At 36.9% G+C, this 23,853-nt stretch overlaps 1 protein-coding gene across 1 annotated transcript in view; it reads right to left on the bottom strand.

The window, feature by feature from the left end:
• Positions 1 to 511: 511 nt before the first annotated feature.
• The window catches only part of kcnk9 (potassium channel, subfamily K, member 9), a 49,412-nt gene continuing 26,070 nt past the window's right edge, over positions 512 to 23,853 (bottom strand). Inside the window, exon 2 of the mRNA XM_077194962.1 lies at positions 512 to 4,338. Within this exon, the coding sequence (XP_077051077.1) occupies positions 3,413 to 4,338 (926 nt within the window). The 3' untranslated portion in view covers positions 512 to 3,412. The remainder of the gene's footprint in view (positions 4,339 to 23,853) is intronic.

Genomic DNA, 23,853 nt, shown 5'->3' with positions numbered 1-23,853 from the left:
GGACTAGTTGCTATATCATCATATTAACTACTGTCACCCCTATAATAATATCAAGAAGAAATTTGCGGTTTATTATTTATTTATTTAAGTAAACAGAAGTGTTTTGATACACATTTTATTTATGTCAATGCCCACCCATAGCAGTAGATATGTTGCCAGTCATAAAGTTATTACATTTCATCCATTTCATACATACAAGCTTATCTGTCTGAGTAATTTTCATCAGGCTATTATATGTAGTATGCAAGAACAGTTTATTATTGTAAAATACATATTATTCTGTCCTGACCCCAGAAACCATCATGTACATACATAGGTTAATGTGACAACCATAAAAAGTGGAAAATAATGCTTTTTGTTTTTGTTGTGCTAGTGAAACGGAGAACATATTTCAGACAGTGTTTACGTTAACATATATGTTTGTGTGGCGGCGGCGGCATTTATGAGGATTAGTTGCTTTGGTTTTATTTGATGTAACTTGTATTTTTCCCATACGGATACATGGGAGAGCTTTTTTTTTTTGACAAAGTGTTTTAATTTGTTTGCTTCTATATCTGAATATGAATTTGAGTATGTGCCTTAATGAAATACAAACTCCACATTTGAAAGATACCCCTTCAAGGCACATATACAGTATGCTAAATGCTATAAAAATGGGAATGCATCTGAGTTTAAAATATGCCTTTTTAATTTGTCAAGGATATAACTACTTACAATATATGCACTGTACAATATTATAAAATGGTAGCGATTTACATAAATTTACATGAGTGCTGCAACATATGCTGTGAAATCCAGAATGTCAGACGTCAAGTTGATTGGTATTAGAAGGGTGCGTTGTTTGAGCCTGGAAAAGCTTCCCGCTGACAGACTCGGAAATTGACTAAAAGAGTGCATGGGAGCAACGGAGTCCCTCTGGAATTTCTCTCATTAATTAGTCTTGTCTGAAACCGAATTACTTTGGCGGGCACTTTGGGCTTTCCATACCTCAGTGATACACATCAAGACAATTATTCAAGATTTATTTTTCCAAGAAAATATCAACAGGGTTCCAAGCCGAAAGTCACTTACCACCTAAAGCCTTTTGCAACAAAAAATTTGTGTCACATGGTTTTTGTGTCAAATTTCACCTAATCTATTACAAGTCGCCTGCCCAAGAATCCTGGATTTTAGATAAAAACTAACCATCCATACTGCTTCTGATTTATTTGCTTCACAGAGGTAAAATTAGAGACTCTCAAATTGCAAATGAGGTGGTGAAATGAAATTGAAATCAAGGAAATGCAAAAACATTTACAAGTAATGGAACCGTTAATCCAAACAAACTCCTATACCCATTCTACACCCAGTTGTGGCCTAATGGCTAGAGAGTCAGACTGGTAACCCAAAGGTTGCGGGCTCAACTCTCAATACTGGCAGGAAATGACTGAGATGCCCTTGAACAAGACACCTAACCCCCAATCGCTCCCTGGGCGCCGGAGTGAGTGGCTGCCCACTGCTCCGGGTGTGTGTGTGTGTGTGTGTGTGTCCACGGTGTGCAGTGTGTGTGTGTGTTGACTACTCACTACTCCTAATGTGTGTTCACTAACTTGGATGGGCTAAATGCAGAGGACAAATTACGAGTATGGGTTACCATACTTGGCCTTCACATGTCACTTTCAAAAATTCTTACTAGCCAGTATTTGTGATGTTAGTTATTGTCAGAGTTGGAGTCTTGATCTTGAGACCCATCAAAACCACATAAACGTGGCCTGAGATGCATTATTCTAAGTCCGGTTTTGGTCTTAGTTTAGTGCCTCCTACTAAAAGGTGATACTGAGGCAAATTCAACAAGGCATCTATGATTACAGAAAATAAGTACAAAGTGTATAAAGTGAATGCTGTGATAAATTCAGCATCTTCTCCATTGCAGTTCATTACACTGGACAAACTCATGCTTGAAGAAGTATTGGTCTGGATCTGGGCCTCAAGGGGTCAAGTCATGGTCTGGGTCTTGTAGTGTTTGGTCTTGACTCCAACTCCGGTTAATTGGATGATCCTAATTGTGACGCAGATACTTATATATTATATTGAGGAAACAGTTAGACCCAGAAAAATATTTCGTTTAAAATTGGAAACTGACATGATTGCTGTTATATCGGAGATGCAATTCGGCTAGTGAAGAAAAACAATCCCTAGCACAAGCAGAGAATGAGAACTGTTGATTACATTCTGACCGTTCACCTAAAAGAGGTGCACTATGTTTTTCAATCAACGTCAGAGCAATTTTAGGCCTGTGAGGTACCATCTGATTTGCAGGGGATCCTTCTCAAGACATCATCAAAGTGTAAAATACATAAATAACTGTCTTTATTGATGCATTTAAATAAGTCTCATTCAAATAAATGGTTGAGAGAAAAGCAATCATTGCTTAGGGTAAGCAATAGCATACATTATACATAGTCGAGTCAACGTGCTGTTTTTTATATAAATCCCAATGAAAAACAATCATTTGCGATGCCGTAACGTTCCCATTGTGAGACCCAGTTTTAGTGGATGTTTTGGAGTCAGTTGTTCAACTTTCATTTCAAACAATACTTTTAAAAGGGTTATTTGCTTTTTATATTGAATCCAGAGCTAAAGTAGCTATCGCTTCGCCACAGTATACGCATACGGGTTTGAACAAAGCACATGCAATTATTCTCCTCTCAGGACCGACTTTTGCTGTCTCTCGTCTGTCACCTCTAAATATAACGCACTTGGAAAGTCTCTACACACATGTATAATTTACAGAAAACTTTTGATTGAAATTAAACGAACAAAATAACGGAAAAAAAAAATAACGAAAAAAAAAGTTAACGGAAATGATGGCGCACATCAAACAACTAATACAACATGCTATGGTTGGCAACAATATTTTGGCATGATGTGAATCAATGTCTTATTCTTCTTAAATAGAATTGCTCATAGAAAACAATACCTGATACTGTGTAGTCCTTTTCAAATCAGTTTTATCGTTATTTCGTCTTCGTTGGTGTGGCACTTGTATCTTAAGAAAGAACCAGAGGCTGCTCACTGTTTGATAAAACACATTATCATGTTCCTTAAAAAATTATATATATATCTCTCCGTTTGTATTATTCAAAACACAAATCGTCTGATAAGATATCAGGATGGTATAATTTTATCCAAACCCTCTCAGGTGCTGCTCAAAAGGGCAAAGAAGGCCCAGGTGAAGTTTTCTGCAAAAATAGAGATCCATGCTTCATGCTTTTTTACGAAGTTCTTATACATCCATCAAACTTTCAAGCGTCCTGCTCGCGTGATCCAACGTCATCTCGCAAGGGCCAGGGAATGTCGAAAAAAGTGCAGGAATGAGGTTTGGTAGAGCAGCAGCATTGGATATGTGTGAGTTACCGGGCGCCGTCGCTCCTCAGATGGACTTGCGTCGTCTCATGAGCCGGAGGTTTTCTGTGAAGCTGTGGAGCCCGGGTGAGACGGAGCTGATGGGAGAGGGAAGGAAGCTGTTTTTCAACGTGCTCGGCGAGATCTCCTCTATGCGGTAGGACACCGTCGAATGGTAGTGATGGTACTGATGGGGGCTCAACTGAGAGCCGAATGAGTTCTGGTGCGGAAACGCGCCACCGCCTCCTCCTCCTCCTCCTCCCATTCCCAACCCGAGACCGACAGAGCTCCCGAACTCATGCGAATGGTAGTGCATGCAGGAGCAAACAGACTGGAGATCGGTGACCTCTGGCCTGAAGCGGTGCTGCTGCTGCTCTCGTCTCCGTCGACTCCTCTGGAGCGTGTCCTCCTGGATGTGGATGATCATGCTACTGCGGTTCCCCGCCAGGGAAGCTCTCTCCTCGGCGTCCCGTCGCTCGTCCTCGCTGTTCATGGTCAGGAAACGTAGTACCACCAGGTTGAGAAAGGCCCCGATGACCGTCAACCCCACTAGGATGTACATGAAGCTGAACGCAACGTAGACAGGTTTTCTCTGCAAGGCTTTGTTCTTCTGCAGGGCCACAAAATCCCCAAATCCGATGGTGGTGAGTGTTATGAAACAATAGTAATAGGACTGAAAGAAACTCCAGTCCTCGTAGTGTGAGAAAGCTGCAGCGCCGATGCAGAGCGTTCCCATGCAGGAGAAAAACCCCATGGTCACCATGTTCTCCATGGAGACGTCCGTGATGCGCATCCCGCAGCACTTTTTGATGCGCTTCAGCAGGTACTTGACGAAGGTGTTCATCCGCTCACCGAGGCTTTGGAACATCACCAGCGTGAGCGGAATCCCCAGCACAGCATAAAACATGCAGAACGCCTTTCCTGCATCCGTGCCCGGAGCCGCGTGACCATAACCTGGAGACCGGAGAGAGAAGTGATCAGATCAAAGATGACAACAAACAACAAAACTGAGTGTGCTGAGAATACTGATGCTTAAAAATCTGGGCTGGTAACCAAATGTTGCAGGGGTGACTGTGAACCCCGCACACAGTAAAATCTTACAGTTGTTCTTGCTAAGACTTTTTAGTTAACTTTACTTAATGTCCAATAATTTGTTTAACTTACTTAAAACAATTTCGTAATATGTACTGTTTGTACGCTATGCCTTTACATTACTTGACTGGTTTGAGTACAATTTTGCCAAAGCAAAAAAAAAACAAGAAAAAGAAAAACAGGCAGGGCAAATTGTTTAATAGACTTTTCACTAATTTCTTCCGCAGATGCAGTCATTATTCTTCTTAGTTGCATTCGCTCATTTTCCAGTCATGAATGTTATTGTCAATACAACTAAAAGTTTAGGGAAAACGTCTCATAAAAACGACTTCATAAATTCATGTTGATTTCCTAAAATTTCTCACCATTATTGTGATTAGTGCTCCCTTTGGTTGGGCACTTGGAACTTAATTCATATTATTGTAATCTTTTCCAATTGATGCAGTGGTGCAACATGAAATCACATTTATTTGATTTCAAAGGAAGTTAAGTAATAAATATGATATATAAATTATAAAAAATTATATAATTATTTATATACAACATAAATTATTTCCATGTTTTAAATGAATGTATTAATAATATAAAACATAACTATATTTCATGTATAATAATGATCTTTTAACATTTTATTGCTAATACATAAAGTTTTAATTGGGTTGATATAATCCCTCTATATTTATGACAATATCTTGCAATTTTGCTTGAGTCACACACAGACTTTAACATTCAGCATGCAAACCACAACGTTGGTAACACGTTTTTTTTTTTAAATTATTATTAATTTAATTAATTAGACCATTACAATTGTATTTGCTCTCTCTTATCAGTTTAACCCCAATAACGATAGCAAATTAAAGTGTAATGGTAAAATAAAGACAAAAATAGTAAAACAAAGCAATTAATTTATTCATGCCGCAATGCACTCTGGGAGTACACTTCCTCAGACCACAGATAGAAGTTGACAAAACTTAAATGGATTAAGTAGGAAGAACTTGATGAAATTAAGTTATGCTTAATTAAATTGAGGCAACGAGTTTGCACAATTGAATTAAGTAAACTGAACAAATTTGATTTTATGGTGCATGAGCTGCCACCAATGCACTGCATGGGTTTTTAGTTAGTCGATTTTTGACTTGTTTTCCCAGGTAAAGACATATCTAAAATTAAATCCCTAAAACACGTTCAAATTTCCCTAAAAAAGTGCAAAGCAACATCACTTAAAATATTAAAGTCCCCCTGTGGTGAAAATCAAGCTTTTAATGTTTTTTTATATGTCTATGCTTTACGACGAACCATACACAAATTTATGTCAACATCATTGCTGAGTATTTTCCCCTTAAACTTCAGTGCAAAAAAGACGGGGTTTTAAGTCGCTGGTGTTTCTGACTTCACAAACTACCTTGTAACCAATCACATCAATGAGTGAATCTCGGGGCTGGTGTGAGTGAGAGGAGGATATTCATGGAACGGCGTATACTAAGGGTGTAGAGTTACATTAAAGTTATTTAAGGCATGAAGAAATTTCTTTTCAAGGAAAAAAAAATCATTTTGGTGATCAAAGATGAGTTAAGACTTAAGAGATACAATTATTGAGGGGGACTTTAAGACTTAATTTTAAGAGAATAAATTATTTGTTTGCAGTAACTTTTCACAACAGGTATTACTGAAGATCTTTTTGAATATAATAGTTAACTAGAAAACCATTTACATACTGGTGCTTTAATGATTCCAGATTCCAAATTGATCATACACTGTAAAAAATGCCTTAAATTTTAAGTAGGATCAACTTGGATGTTTTAGTAATTTCAACTTAAATTACAATAAAATAACTTAAAAATGAATTGAATATTGTATAACATAAAACAGTTGAAAATTAATGAACTTATTTTGACGAGTTAAAGCAATGTAAAAACATTTTTTTTTCACAGTGTGACATTATCATCTCCAAAGAATCATAAACTGTAGCAACAGTGGTTTAACAATAGCAGCTAGCAGAAAACAATGGTTTGTTGTATAACCAAGGTGCTACAAATACCATTAAAGAAACTTCAATATTGGGAAAGGCACTTTTCCCAAGTTGTTCTAGACGGATTTCCCCTGGGATAACTGTGCTGTATGCCAATTTGGGTAAAAAGCATCAGCTAAATTACAAAGCAGAAAAGTTGACTTAAGAAACTGCTTTCAAAAGCACCAGAAATTTTGTTTTATCGGATATTGGCAAGCAGAAAGTAGCAACATGGTGTGATTTCATACTTTAATCTAATTCTACTCTGCTAACTGGCCAACTTCTATTATCTTCACCAAATTCCAAGAAGCCAATTAGTCAATTTCCAGGAACTGAAAGTCCCTCAAATGTTGGCTTCGCCTGCAAACGCACTCGGGCAGAAAATGTGAGCTGACTCACGCACCATTTTAGCCAAAACACTGAGTATAGGTCACGCAAACCAGGTGTCTCTTTCATCTTATTCTGGGCTCAGAGATTACAGGGGTGCCCAATTAGTGCCAGGTTTCCTCTCTTGCCCCCTTGGCCCACTTCTTAGGGGGTGAGACAGGAAGGTAGGCGTTACAGGTTTAGAAAAGAAAAAGAAGAAGAAAGGATAGTGGAGCCAGTAAAGCTTTTAGCTTAATTAGACTTTATCGGGAAGTAAAAAGACTAAATTCGCTGACTCACATCGAGCCTTTCTAATACAGTCTTTGCTGATGAGCAAGAAAATAAGTGACACAACTACAGTAAAAATGTATTACATCCCACCTTACTATGCCAAGACAAGCATCTTCCTTCTTTCATTAGCACTAGGAAGATATCATTCAAAGAGCTTTAGTTACAGTTGCATACAGTAGGTGTTGAAGTGATACTAGCTTAACATAGTGGTTTAAAGTGGTTTTTAACAGGCTTGCTTAAAGTTGCTGTAAGCAATTTCACACATTTTGCTAATTTACACTAGACTTAACCCAGTTCCTTTAATCAAAAGCCCTTTTATAAAGACCACACCCACCAGAACATTGCAAAAATATTGACAGACAAAGAGCACTTTCTGATCTCTTCGCTTCTGTCTCTTTTGACCTGTTTACAGGTGTTTACTGTTTGGCTGGTAGGCTTCAGCAGTTTGCTGATCTGCAGGAGAAAAAACATATTGTTCCATTCATTCCTATTCAAACGTTGGAGTCTGTTCGTGTAGTCTCACGAATGAACAATTCATTTAAGAGATCCATATTGTATTTATGTACTGTATTTATGAGAAAAAAAATATGAGTTAATTATGCACTGAAACATTCAAAACAAAACAAGTGGCTGGCTGCATCCAAAATCGCATACTTCCCTACTACATAGAAGGTGAAAAACAGTATGTGAGAGAAGTATATCCGAAATTCACAGTACTCATAAAAGATTAGGCAAAAAAGTACCTGGATGACCTACTACTTCTGCCGAGATTCTGAAGTGTGCATATGATGGACACTTTACTATCCCATGAGGCCACGGGAGAGGATTTGTGAATGACATTGAAGCGGCGTAACTGATGCTGGTTGGTCACATGATAATGACAACATGGGGTATAGTACGTCCAGATTACATTCACACTACAGACACTCATAATATATAGAACATACTTTTTTAGTGGTTGTGAAGTAATTACTTACTCAAAATTAGTACCTAGTCAAGAGAGTTCAGATGCAGCCACTGTCTTTATTAGTGAGTCAATGATTCATACCCTTAACTCAGGGGTAGGCATGTCCGGTCCTAGAGAGCCGCTGTCCTGCAGAATTTAGTTCCAACCCTAATCAAACACACCTGAACAAGATAATCAATGTCTTAAGAATTACTAAGGCTATAGGGATCTCCCAGTCACGTGACCCCAAGCCGCGTGTCAACCATTTTGACGGAATACATCCGTCAGGTACTCGGTAGCAATGGATCTATTATTAGGGGTGGGCCACCCCTAATAATAGATCCATTGCAGTGGGTAATATATATTATTAGTATATTATTATACTAATAATATAATTACATAAAAACGTTTTGACATTGGGCTACAGTGTGTTAGGTAAATGCATTTACCAGTAACGTTACTGACTCTGAAGCTAACTGAGCAATTCCACGGCTCTCTTCTCTACTCTTTACTACTACTTTAATACTGTTTCTAGCTAATGTTGGTAGATTTTTTTTCACTGCTACAAAAAAAACGTAGAAAAATGTAGTCAACCCATACACCATTAGAACCGTGTACATTTTTTTTCATTGGTTGTTGTGTTAAATCTTACCCAGATACAATAGTGGTATTTTCTGATTTGCTGTTGTGTAGCTCGACGAACAACACCAGAGGAGACGCGCTTGATTCCTGCCGGTTCCACAGTGAGAGAGGCGCCGCCAGAGTTTTGGGCGCTGCGGCATATTAAATGTATTACAAATAGTTTTTCAGCGTGAGAAATACAATGTGTGGCGGGAGAGCGTGGCAAAAGACCGAAAAGAGTGACTGTCACGCTCAATGCATGACACTTGAGAGCCCTGTTATGTTATGCTGAATGGTAGTGTACACACACACATTGCGTATTTCTATGGCAACAGTGGATTTATAACATTTGATCCCGAACTCCGAGAAATCATTCATTAGGCTTCGAGGGGACAACTTACCTGATCCAAAATGAAGACTGCAAAGCTGTGTTGAGTTGGAAGCCAAACAGTAACACCGCCATCAGCGTTTTGCCTGTTTATTGCCACCAACCACTTGTTTCTCCGTTTTGTTTCTTTTGGGATACGGTATAAAGTAGGGCTGGACAATTTTGGCTAAAATCATAATCGCGATTAATCGAACAAGTTACCTCGATTACGATTATTGAACGATTATTTAAAATAAATTATTTCTCATGTGTCACTGGCAAGGCTTATACTGTAAATATTCACGGTTATTTTTTTAATAAAAGAATGCATAATCGTATCTTTATGATTCTAAAATAAGGAAACACAGATAGCTTTTAATGCTTACTTATTAAATATTTCAAACAATTGTATCAAACAAAGCATACAATGCTTGAAATAAAAACGTCTTATAAAAAAGTAATTAAGTTTTAATGTATAAAGAAAGTTTCCTAAAATGTAGAAAATAGTTCTTTTTGTAAACAAAATAAATTATTGTAAATATTGCCATCTTAAAAGTAAAATATAACTTGTATAAAACTAAAAAAACTAATCCTTTTCATATTGTGTAGCATTTGTACAGTGTTGGGCAAGCTACTTAGAAAATGTAGTGAGCTAAGCTAGCAGTTACTCTACATTAAATATAGCTTCACTACACTATCGTTATACGATTCAGTGAAAACCAGATTCAGACAGGAATGCCACTACTGTGTGTGTTGCTCAGAGAAAACAAACTGCTGTGATTCTCTTTATTTTTTAAGTACTAAAATGTTTTGTCTAAAAGTTAAGTTACTCAATATTAACTAAGTAATATCACACTCGCAATCATGAGGATGGAATGATGGATGGATGTTTTTAAAATATAGAAAATACACAATATATAAAATACCTAATGCAACTATTAAAAAAAAAAAAGTTCTTAATTTGTGTCACTACAGAAATAGAAGCAGATTTAATAAGAATGCATCCCATTGACATGTAGCCTCTTGAAAGCCTTCTGAACACCCACTGGACAGCCCACGCTACAGTGCTCAACACCCACAAACACATGCATTCATTACCGCAACACAAAACGGCCACGCGGCTCAGCTCCAGCAGAGCACTTGCTCGAACCTAACTGGCTTTTACTGATCTTTTGGACTTGTAAGAATTGATCTCCCAGTTTCCCTGAAGGACGCCTGCCCACTCGAGCGTATGGTTATGGATTCTATTTATAGAAGTCGAGCCTGATCGATTCGATTTGCAAGCGGCACCAGTGAGAGCTTTCTTTTCTTTTTCACTGGGTACTTACTGTGTTGGAGTTGCTCTTTTGACCTCATGTGCGCACACACAGAAACTTATTGGAAATATGATGTGTAAATTTCATGTTATCACTCAGCTGTGGTGGAATATTGAAGAAAAATTGTTGCTGGGCTCAATATAGGTTGAAAGGTGAAAGTGCACTTGGATAGAATTGGCAGCATATATGACTGATATCTGAAGGCAAAAATAGATTCAATACAGCTGCATTTTAATGATGAAATATATTGTGGAGCTGTCGATAATTTAATTTAAAAGAACATACTTTTCGAAAGCTCAGTCAAATGTAAATTTTGAAGAAGTTTTTTTGCTTGACATCCCTTTTCCATAAAACAAACAAGAAAAAAGAAAAAAGAAATTTATATTTTTATTCTGCACGGATACATTAAATTACTCAAAAGATTTATATTTCAAATGAATGAATCCTAAAAAAAAACTAATGGTTTCCACAAAAATATTAAGCAGCTCAACTGTTTTCAACATTGATAATAATAAGGAAAGTTTATTGAGCATCAAATCATCATATTAGAATGATTCTGAAGGATCATGTGACACTGCAGACTGGAGTAATGATGCTGAAAATTCAGCTTTGCATCACAGGGATAAATTGCATTTTTAAATATAATACAATAGAAAATAATTTAAATTGTAATAATATTTCACAATATGATTGATTTTTTTTTTTTTTGATCAAATAAATCCAGTCTTAGTGAGCAGAAGAGACTTCTTTCAAAAACATAAAAAAATCGGACAGACCCCAAAAACGTACAGACACTCTATAAAATTGTGATGTGTTATATATTAAAAAATATTCATATATTAACATATTTTTAAAAAAAGCAACACGTCAACAAGTTCTGCCACTAGTTGGGTCTGTGTGGGTCACATGACTTTTTGTATTAATGGTGAAAACAGGAAAAAATCACCTTTCCACAAACTGTTCCAGCAGGAAATATACTCTGCAGGAGTATGTTTATTCATTAATGCATACTCCATTAGTATTGGTATAAAATCAGTAAATCGATTTGGAATTACATAAAAGTAAAATGAATCGAACCTAGAGCACTTTGCATTCAACGTACTCTGTAAGAATGCTAGAGCTGCACACATCTGAGTTACTTTAGAGTGTTAAAGACAAAAAAATCACAAACACCCAGTTTTCTATATATTTTAATTTGTGAATAAGTGATATCCTGTGATATGCTGAATTGTCAGCATCATTACTCCAGTCTTCAGTGTCACATTATCCTTCAGAAATCATTCTAATATGATGATGAGACATTTCTGATTATTATCATCAATGTTGAAAACAGTTGTGCTGCTTCATATTTTTGTGGAAACCGTGTAAGAGACATCTTTCAAAAAGTTGAATCGAGCGAGACATCACTGTTTTTGCAGCGTCCGTGTCAACACACGCCAGAAGCTTTGGTTTCTCACCTGCATCCTCTCTCTCTCCTCCCACACGCTCGCTGTCAATGCAGCCAAAAACAGCAAAGACATGCCGTGAGTCATTTACATAAGGTAAACGCTGACCCGCCGGCTAGCTGACTAATCTTCTGAATGACTAGCACGTAAAAACAAAACCAAACGAATTGATCTCTTTACATGTCAGGCCGGTATTGTTTTGCAAAATAAGCTGTGATGTGTACCAGAGCTTTTGCCCAGTCAAAGGACTACGCAAGCCCTAATGTCAGAAACAAACTCTGTGTTTACAGCGTAGAGATTTTGAACTTTACGTGGTAATATTGATTCAGCAAGCGACAAACACATAGTATTCAATCTGCGTGATTCCCTGTTCACCTCAGCGGCGTTCCACCTCCTCTTTCTGAAGATGAACGCTTGCTTTAGTGAGAGCTCTTGAGTGGGATGTGAGGAGATTAGAGCTGATGCACGTAGGTGGTTTATTTACTGTCAATGCAGAGCCTTGCAGAGCTTTGATACCATGAGAATTTAAAAGCGCTTTTATCGCTATCTGTGGCAGTGGGTTGATCTTTTACACGGTTGGGTTTTCGTTCCAGTTCTTGTTGTTGATGAGCTTAGTCATACTGCGTGTGGTCTTTCTCGCTACGAAATAGACTGCGCTAATGGGAGGAATGCATGCATTCCAAAATAAACCACATTGAAGCATTCAGGAGTCATCGGGATTTTCAAACCGAACGTTTACGAAATGCATTTCAACCAGGCACTATCTGCAGTGGTATGAGAATATAAGTTTTAAAGTTTTTAACAAACTCCTGCGAGGTACGTAGGGCAATAAAATCACCCTCATACGTGTGCGTCACACATTTCAGACTGAGCATCTGTGATCCGTCTCAGTAGCCTGCATTACGCAAGCGCTAATTAATATTGAGCTTTGACACCTTTATAACCCGTGCAGTAATTACACTAAATCATTATTGGCAGATTTGAATAATTGATGCAATAATATCACATCACAACAACAACAGCTGAGTCATTGCTGTTATTCACACTGAGTGAATGCACGTGAAGATGGATTTTTAAGGCCTAGCCCTGACATAGTTTACTACAAAACTAGCTAAAGATAATAGGTGGAAAACAACCAACAATGTGCTTGTATTTTCAGAGGTATCACTGGTACAGTCATATTGGTTCTGCATTAAAACGTATGTTCATTCAGAACTCTGTGCCACTATACAATATAGATTTGTCACAGCCTCTGTTTATTTATTCCCTGAAGCAGGCATAATTTTGATGATCCCGATAAACGTTTATTCGTCAGCCCTGGATAGACTACATCATGCTTTTTCTGATATGATAATCTCATTATTTCATCACTGCAGCAACAGAACCATTCGTTCAGCAGAACACAAACCCGGTTATACAGTCACAGGTGTGTGTGTGTGTGTGTGTGTGTGTGTGTGTGTGTGTGTGTGTGTGTGTGTGTGTGTGTGTGTGTGTGTGTGTGTGTGTGTGTGTGTGTGTGTGTGTGTGTGTGTGTGTGTGTGTGTGTGTGTGTGTGTGTGTGTGTGTGTGTGTGTGTGTGTGTGTGTGTGTGTGTGTGTGTGAGGGTAAGGGAAAAGAATATAGAGTTTGCACAGTTAATAAAGCTGAAATAAAATATAAGAAATACAAACCTAAAAATCTTAAATGAAAATGACAAATGTAGTCTTGGGAATAAAATAATTTAGGCTAAGTACTAGAATTTACTAAAACTAAAGCTGAAATAAAAATAAAATAAAGCTAAACAGAACTATAAAGAAAAAACTACTAAGAATGACAAAAGCACTTAACACAACACAACACCTAATTCAAAGTACTAATAAATACTATAATATTTATTATATAATTAATATTAAAATAACACAGTATATACTATATGTATATATATATGGAGAAAAGAGTAATGAGAGTGTCAAGTAAGGATTTATTAAATTCTTAAATTCTGTCTCTCATATGCCTCAGATAAACACAGGAAAACGAGTGAATGTGCAGGTTTGCTACTTAGATTGTCTTTTAAATGGGCATACTATGGTAAAGAGAGGAGTTTAAGGCCCTCAGTCACATTGGCACCACACTACAAAACGGTCCCAATCATGGCCCAGTCCACAAACAAGGAGAACTTACACTTCTAACATATGAAACCATTCCCATAAACCATTCCCATACCAATAAATGAAGGGCATGTCCTGTCACCAATGACGAGGTGTTACACTGGCCAATCAGAGCCAAGCAGAATTATTGACTGTTCCAGATAAATGGACAACAGCAATAAAACAAATAGCAATGAAAACCAAAGATTAGATCTCTTTAATATCTCAATTGATTCTCCTAGACAACAACGAGATGAAGAGCAAATGGAGTCTACAATCTAGAGTCCCTAGAAATCTCTCATGTGTCTCCTCTAGAGTTTCAGATTCCTCTAAAACCAAAGGAATCAATTATTTTGGTCAGTTTTTTGAGAAATATTGAAGACAAAGTTTATTCTTACTGTAGACAAAACATACAGTAGAGTTTGATTATTAAACATGATCTAATTTATACGTGAAGAGTGATTCTACTTTTGTAAAGTCACTGACACATATACCATATTGATGTATTGACAGCTCTAATTATTAAATTATTCACATATCAGCAACTTTACAGACATACAAATATTTACAAACCCTTATTTAATCTAATACTGAATTCATGGAATTAATCAGTGGATTCTTTTGCATTTACTGTATGATAAATTATGTTTTTAATCACATTAATTGAAAGCAGTTGACTTAATTAGAAATGAGGACATTTAATTCTGTTCAGTGTGACTTCTGGTGCAAACTCGCTTCAAAGAACTACATAATGTTGAAGAAGAATGCACGTTGAGAATTTTAAAAATGAATAATATTTCTGTAATCGTTTAACCATTACTTTATGTAATATATTTTGGTGTGTGACACAAAATTCATTTAATCAATATGCTGTGATTGTGAAGTTTTACTGCAATTTAATTGTATTTTGTATAATTAATTATAAATCAAGTTTTAAATCAGTTCTATTCCATCACAAAAACAGCCAAATGTGCTAAATTCCATTCAGTTCAGTTCTATTCAAATTAATGTGTGAAAAATCAGTTTAACTCCATTCATATAATTCCAATTAAATTCACTTCAAAAGGTGACCAAAATTTGTCAAACTATAAAAAAAAATTTTTGTTGCGTACTAATACCTATCTTTAAATCTACACCAGGTCCACCATTTTGTTCCTAAGTAGAACGTTGCTGCATCAACAAACACACACACACACACACACACACACACACACACACACACACACACACACACACACACACACACACACACACACACACACACACACACACACACACACACACACACACACACACACACACACACACACATGCATGGATGCATTTGCCCACACACAAATGCATGACTGCATCTGGACACAAACACACACTCTTTCTCGCACACGCATGAATGAATTTTCGCATAAACACACACTCACTTTCTCACACACACATACACACACACACACAAATGTCATCCTGCCATGTGATTTAATGAACTCAATCACCCTTTTAGATGTAGTCTCTCAGAGGACTGAAGCGTCTAATTTCTCATCAGATTCCCGCTGTTTGTATGCACCTGCTGTGCTTTTCAGAGAATCATATCTGATGTCCCACACACTGCTGTCAGTCCTATAGTGTTTTTGGATTGTAAAAGCCACCAAAAGCAATTAAAAGTTAGCCAACTCTTGTTTGTTTGTCTGCGGGTGTGTTTGCGTTTGTATGCGTCCATGTAGAGTGAATCCCTCTTGAAAATAAATGTGCAGCATAGATGTCTGAGTGTTTGCAAGTGAAGCAAGCAAGAAAACCTTCTTATAATGTAAAAAAACAACCAAATGTGCAATCCAAACAAATGCAATGCAAGTCTATTCAGATCAATTGAACTATTCAATTAAAATCAGCTGTTTCTATTGAATTCTATTCCATTCAATGAAATCAACATAGCCAAATGTGCCACTCTAATAAATCTAAATAAACTTAATTTAGCTTATTTTAGACCAGTTTTAGTTCAATTCCCCTTGATTTTGTATATTTAATAAATTAATTTTAAATCATGGTTTAAATCAGTTCTATTCCAGCACTCTTATAATCATAAAACAGCCAAATGTGCCACCCGAACAAATTCCATTCAGTTCAGCTCAATACATTTATATTTTATAATCAGTTTAACTCCATTAACATCCTTCCAATAATACACACATACTCTTTTGTATAAATTTTTCCATTTGTTTGTACTCAATTCTGCTCTAGTTTAACCATCGCTCAACTTTCAAAAGTGCTCTTTAAAACACATAGTCATTGATATTTGTGAATATCCATTGTTCAGATAAAAATCTGTCCCTGAGTGGTTTAATGTTTGACTCACTCTTTCCAGATAAACAGATGGAGCGGCGTCCAGCAGAAGCTAAGTGCAGATCGCACAGCACACAGACAGTAGTGGAGATGCTGGAAGCACTAGATTACAGAGTACACACAGCACAATGACTCATTACCTAAAGGTCAGCGTGTGGCACACAAGAGCGCTTTACTCTGACAGAGCGTCAGCAAGAGGCCATTACGGATCACTACAACCACACACCATACACACCGGACCACAACACACAACACAGTAAGGGTGCTGGTCTTATGCTCTAGTGTAGTGGTTCTTAAACTTACAAAGTGGCCTCAAGATGATTTGGATGCAATGTTTTAAAATTAGCCAAAACAAGCTTTGAAAGAAGCTAAGTTCTGTCATAAAACTCTAGATGGCCCAGGCTGATGGGTCCTTAAAGGTGCAGTGTGTGATTTTTAGTAGCATCTAGTGGTGAGGTTACGAATTGCAACCAACAAAAGTTACGGTGGCCGACAGGAAAATATGTCATTGTCTGAGACAGCAGAGAGTAGCCAGTTCAGCAATGAGGTTTCTTTACAAGGATAAATTAAGATATTATGTTTACTTAATTATTCAGTAAAACTGCTTATTCTAAGGTAATTCAAATATAACGGTTCATTAAGTAAGGTCTTTATACACCACTGAAATCTTCTTTTTCAAGGTAGTTACGAAACGCGCTCTGTAGCGCTGTGTGTTCGCTGTCGGCTACATTTGAAACATGACGAGACAATATGTCGACCTCCACAGAAGGGGGTGTCCGCGGTTATGGAGATATAAATGTATCATTCTAAGGTAATAAAAACATAACGGTTCATTATGCAAGGTCTTTATACGCCACTGAAAACATAGTTATGGATCTTATATTGCATTTCTGTCAATAGATCCTCAGAACGCAACCTACTGGAAGTTATATCGTTAACTACAGGGCACGAGCTGATTGGCTCCTGTTGCATCTGCAGTTTGCAGCGCACTTTACTTTGAAACCCTCCACCTTCCCCAGCTCCACCTGTGTAGATTTGCTACGGTAATTTCACTTATGCTATTTGAGCAGCAGCAGCAGTATGTCTTACATGCTCACAGCAGCGTGTCGTGTGTGTATTTGCAGCAGCAAGTCTCTGTACTTGCTCTGCAACAGCAGCAGCAGAGCAGGTCTAATCCATCAAGACCAAGTACATTAACACTGTCATATCCCTTACCATGCTAAACTTTTCATGATCCAAATAATTTTCGGCCAACATCTAAGCTACCATTCTTAATCCAAAATATTAGAAAAAAATAGTTTTTAATCAGCTTACATCATTTTTAACAAAAAATAATGTTTTTGATAAATTTCAATCTGGTTTAAGATCAGGTCATAGCACAGAATCAACTTTACTTAGGGTAGTTAATGACCTTTTAGTCAAGATTGACTCTAGTAGCAATGTTGCTTTGGTTTTGCTAGATCTTAGCTCAGCATTTGATACAGTTGATCATTTAATCTTGGTTGAACGTTTAAGACAGTGTGTGGGAATCCAAGGCACTGCTCTAGGCTGGTTTGCCTCCTATCTTCAAAATAGGACCTTTTCTGTTAAAATTGGAATTTTTTCATCATCAACAGCTTCAACCACATGCGGGGTCCCTCAAGGTTCCATTCTAGGCCCAGTACTATTTTCAATGTATATGTTTCCCCTTGGTTACGTTTTTAAGAAATATAGCATTTCATATCATTTTTATGCTGATGACACCCAGATGTATCTACCCATAAAGCCTGGAGATGATAAATCTGTGGAAACACTTTTTGAATGTCTAAAAGAGGTAACTTTCTCCAGTTAAATAAGGATAAAACAGAAATAATTATATTTGGCCCTAATAACAGTGCAAATAATATAGCTGGAAAACTAGGACCTCTGTCATCCAATTTGAAGACACAGGTTAAGAATCTGGGTTTTATCTTTGACAAAGAATTAAAATTTGATAGACAGACAAATTCGGTGGTGAAGAATAGTTTCTTTCAAATGCGAAATATCGCTAAACTTAAATCTATCCTATCATTCAGTGACCTGGAGAAAGTAATTCATGCTTTTATTTCTTCGCGTCTTGATTACTGTAATGTTCTGTATCTGGGTATAAGTCAGTCTTCTCTGTCACATCTTCAGCGGGTACAAAATGCAGCAGCAAGGTTGCTGACAAACACAAAAAAGAGGGATCATATATCCCCTATTTTGGCCTCGTTACACTGGCTAACAGTTCATTTTAGAATAAAGTACAAGGTACTTTTATATACTTTTAAAGCTTTCAATGGACTGGCACAAAAATATGTTTCTGAACTGATACATTTGAGTTGCTCACAGAGATCCCTGAGATCACAAAATCAGCTGCTCCTTGAAATTCCTTGGTCACGTCTAAAAACTAAAGGAGATCGTGCTTTCTCAGTCGCTGCTCCTAAGTTGAGGAATGGGTTACCAATGTTCATCCGATCCTCCACTACTGTAACCATGTTTAAATCTCAGCTTAAGACATATTTGTTTGATGAAGCCTTTGCTGACCGCTAGACTTTGATTTTATATCTATAGTATTTTATTACTTCTTCATTTTTACATTGTATTCTTCCTAGTATTTTATTTTGTTTTATCTAATTCGTTTGAAATTGTACAGCATTTTGGTACACAGTGTGTTTTTTAAGGTGCTTTATAAATAAACTTTGATTTGATTTGATTTGATTCTGAGAGTTGTCATGATAGAACTTAATTTAAAATAATTGGTTGAAAAGAACATTCAGCTCTTAAAATGCCTGGAATGCTGAAATTTTATTTTAATTATATATTTTTTTAGTTACTTATTTTAATCTACGGATACGCCTTGTTCCTTTAAAAAAAAAGAAGAAAAAAAGAGAAACCAGAGAAAGCCTGATGGCGCCCTTTGAATAGATATATAAATCCAGAGTTATCACCCAGGTTCTATAAAAGTTTTGTTGCAATACATTGAAAACCTAAAGAAAGAAATTATGTCTGCTTAAGATCTGCTAACACTTTCATTTATGGTCCTCCAACAGACATTCTACTGATTATAAGTAAACTTCACGTCAACTTATTCTACTTACCCGAACCCTGACCTAACAGTTTACTAATGCTGAAATGAGAGTTAGTTGACATGAAGTTGCAAAGTAACTTAGTAGAATGGACCATTGGAATAAAGTGTAATCTTACATTGCAGGCAAATCTGAGCACAGTTTGAGACACTGTTGAGATCTACTCTGAGGAAATGCATGCAACATTAAAGGAGTCTTTCTCTCAAGAGAACATTTTGAAAAGCAGAAGACTTTCATTTCTTAGCAAAACGAAGAAAATAACCTACATTGTAATTTCCTTGCTATCAAGGAGAAAAGATGGAGAAATAAAAGAAAACGCATTGTATCTGTTAATGCTAAATGTAACACTATAATGTAAAGTTCATAAACCTAAAATAATAACAATAATTAGACAGAACAAAAGGAAAATGAAGACAATTTAGTGTGAGGAAACACATGCGCAAGAAACACAGCTGACCTTTTCCAGCCGCTGTTATTCCAGCAGTGGTCTGCAGTTGAGATGCTATTGACACCAGATGTCGATAGCTCAAAGGTCAGTCATTAGGACTGCTAAAGGAACCCTATTTATTATTAGTTTGCTTCCTTCAAGACTATTAGTATTTGGATTGAAGAGAAACAGACATTTCATCTCCCAAGAGACAAAACAGAAGGTCCTCTGAGATTCCAGTTTTTAGAACTAAAGAAAACAGAACAAAGGCATTCACAACAAAAAAGAAAATCTGTAACACGCTCTATGAAGCCTGACTATAGCACTATAAGAGTATTCTTAATGTATTCTAATTAGGCTCGTCAGTAGATTACAGTAATGTATGTACACACAAGTACTTATATATGTGTGTGTGGTTAAGCATTCAGTAAGATATTTTACTCTCTCACATACAAACACACACATCTAGTGAGCACATCATAACACATCATGTCAATGATCGAAGGTTTGGTGGCCACGTAATTGCCGTTGACCAAATGACACACACACACACACACACACACACACACACACACACACACACACACACACACACACACACACACACACACACAGGCTAATGTAATAGGATGATACACCCAGTCTAGAAATGACAGCATTGTGCGCTGTCAGACTGCATTCAGTGTGTGCTAATCTGAATGAGGCCAGAGGGTAAATCATCAAGCGCAGGAGGAGATGAGAACACCAGGCCTCGCTGTGTTACTCAGTGCACTGCAAGACCCTCCAAAACACTCCAGTGTAATTGGAAGTGAGTGCAGTGAAACTGAATTGAATGGAAATTAATGATTCTAAAATGAAATTATGCTCAAGTGAATGGAGGAAAAGGAATGTGAAATCTGAAGAAAGGAAGAAAGCTGTCTACATGCTCTGATTGAATTATTCAACAATGAAAATGGCCAACTGGAGATGACATCGAAATTCAACATCCACATTTTCCCATGAGGTAACATTGGTGAACCGGGATTTGCTGATGACTTGCACTTATCTAAAGCAAATGTTAAAGTTGAAGATGCCTTTAAGATTTCATTTTAAACTGCAAAAGTATATGTTCAGACAGGACAGAGAACTCAAGGATCACCTTAACTGAGTGTTTTAGAGCAAAACTAGAGGCCATTGGATGATCTGTATTCATACAGACAACTCAGACACAGTTACAAAAACATCTAGACAAAATGCAATGGAACTGGAAATGCTCTTCAAAGTTCAACTGTTTTAAATTGACATAGCATCTTAAAAACATCCAACAAGACTCATGGCGTAGGAAGCTTAAAATGCAGCGAGACATGACACCACAACCAGACTTTCACCTAGAGCATATGGAGCAACAATTAAAAAGTAGCATAGACAGATTGCAAGAATGTGTTCTGTGTGAACGGCTCCTTAAACCATTTCCAAACTACTTGCAATGCACATTTGTATGTAGGTATGAATATTGTTACTTGGTCTGAATGGAGTCATTTTTCTGTCCTCACCAAAAGTACAACTGCTGAGTAAAATATTCTCAGTTCTAAGCCATGAACCAAAGCAAACAGCTCTGAGCATTTATATTTAATGTGCAGTGGCACTTGAGATTTCAATGTTTTCAGGACTATGCAGCAAAAAAAATGTCGTGCCATGATGTGTTGCTTGCCAATAACTGTTTACATGCACCCTCATAATCAATTTATTGTGAGATTTAGGTAATATTGTATTAAAACATTACCTTATGTAAAAGCAATACTTAGATCTTATTGATGCAATTAAGCTCATAATCAGAGCAACCATAGTAATAGTAAAACGTGGCATATATGCCAACAACAAACAGGAATCTAAACACTTTTTAATTGCATCTATTCCACTCTGACCAAACTGTACATGTGCACTTTCAAAACTGAGTTCGTGTTGTCAACGTTGTGCAACATGAATATAAACAAAGTCCCTTTAAGGCAAGTCATTTCACTCGGCGGCCATCTTTGAAGCGTCTCAGTCATACATGAGTCAAGTACAGCTCCTATCATTTTAAATCAAAAAGGGAAACATTAAATTCTCCAAAGCTGTTCATCAAGCTTATGATTAAATTTCATATTTGAAATCACCAATAAAATCTGATAACAACTGTCTCATAAATTTTGTTTTTTAAATGCTCAAGTCATGACAAAAACTGTGTGAAATTATTTTTTTGTGCAGTCCTAAGTGCACGTCTCAGAACACTGTTTTTGTAGCAACCGGAGCTTCTAGAGGCAGCTGCAGTGACGCAATGACGATTGGCTCACTTAGTTAGAAGGAGGGACTAATTTTACTCCATTGCATATGGTGGTAAAAATAACCACAATTCTTAGAGAATAAAATTTGCATGTAAATGGGAGTGGTAAGGTATGTATACATCTTAATGCGATTAGGCCTTTCTCTGATTATTGGAAATGATCACATTATTGGTGCACATGTAATCATAGTCATTGTCACAGCGGATTAAGTAAAAAAAACTCTAATTAACATGGATAAGATTTGTCAATCTACACTGTCTGAAAGATATTTTTATGAATGATGACTGTCTGTATGAATGTCTGAATCACTTCAGTGGTGTTTATCTGAATGGAATAACCTTTAATATGCCTAATGCCTTCTCCATTACTCTCCATCTCCTGTGACATCTGCTAGGCTAAAACACAAGGTTCAGAGAGTTACATTCACACAGTGAGTCAAAGAAACATGTTATTTAATGTATGGACAACACTGTGCAAATAGTCAGACGAGGAATACAGTCAGTCACAGGAGATCCACACCCCAATCCAGGAGGGGGCGCACACTGTAATGCAACGCTTTTTGCTAACCACCACAACAGGAAAAAGAGCAGAAGAAGAAGAGACCCAAAACAAAGAGTTCAGATGGCATTTTTGTGACACGCTCCACAAACTTCATGGAAAGAAAACCGGGATGGCAGAAAGTGGGACCCTGTTAGGTTTCTTTATTTTACAAAAGCACAATGATTTTATTTACACAAATAAAAATAGACCCTTTACAGTTTTGAATGATGTCTTGCTCTTATCTGACCATAAATGATGGAGCATTTTATGTTGTTGCCGCAGTAATAATGAGACAAGGGGGTCTACAATAGAAATATGACCTATGCAAGAGTGTATTCTGTTTACTGCTTAGTGCTTAATACACTAAAGGAGGCTGTACAGTACCAACTAGGGAGGACTAAAGTACGCTAGGTGGAACAAACTATAATTTTCACTACTGTCTGTTCAAAAAAAGGGATTTGTATACCCTTTATCCCCTGCATTGGGGATTTGTACCAAATTCGTATCGATCTGTGACCCCAAAATCGAGGACTGTGACTTCTGTGTACCATTACAGCCCTAATATTTCGAATAAAGTTTTATGTTTAGTGAAAGTCATTGAGGGTCAGTGATGTTTTGGATCCCATTAACTCTCATTGTGCAGTCAAAAACAGTTGAAACATTCTTTAAAATATCTCCGCAGAAGAAACAAAAAGTCACACAGGTTAGAAACAAGGGTTTTTTCATTTTTGTGTAAACGATCGCTTTAAAAAAACTGTTTCTCTGTAGAAATGGAATAATAAAGATGCTATTTTAGCGGTTCTCAAACTCTTTCGTCATTCCCCACTTTGGACAAGGGTGAATTTTCAAGCCCCACCTGCCCCCATCGCCCCAACACAATGCTAATGAAATACGAAACAAGCTTAAAGTGTTCCAATTTATTGAAGTAACAAGTAGTATCAGTATAGTAACAAGTTGTATCTAAATACAAACTAACTATCTACATTAAATAACAGCAAGTTCAAAAATAAAGACAATAAAAGTGCAGCTGTGTCATAACTTGCATGAAATTCAAAAATAGAGAAAATAAAAGTGCAGTTGTGTCAAAATTTGTATCAAGTTCAAAAATAGAAAAGGAATAAAAGTGCCACTTTGCAATCTGTAAAAAAAAGAAAAGAAGAGAAATCCATTTGGCAAGACAGGTCTATTTATCCCTGCATTAGTG

The sequence above is a fragment of the Siphateles boraxobius genome, unplaced genomic scaffold (genome assembly GCF_051911475.1).
Source record: "Siphateles boraxobius isolate OS27281-9 unplaced genomic scaffold, OSU_SipBor_1 33, whole genome shotgun sequence".
NCBI lineage: Eukaryota > Metazoa > Chordata > Actinopteri > Cypriniformes > Leuciscidae > Siphateles > Siphateles boraxobius.
This window is presented reverse-complemented; position numbering and strand designations above follow the sequence as displayed.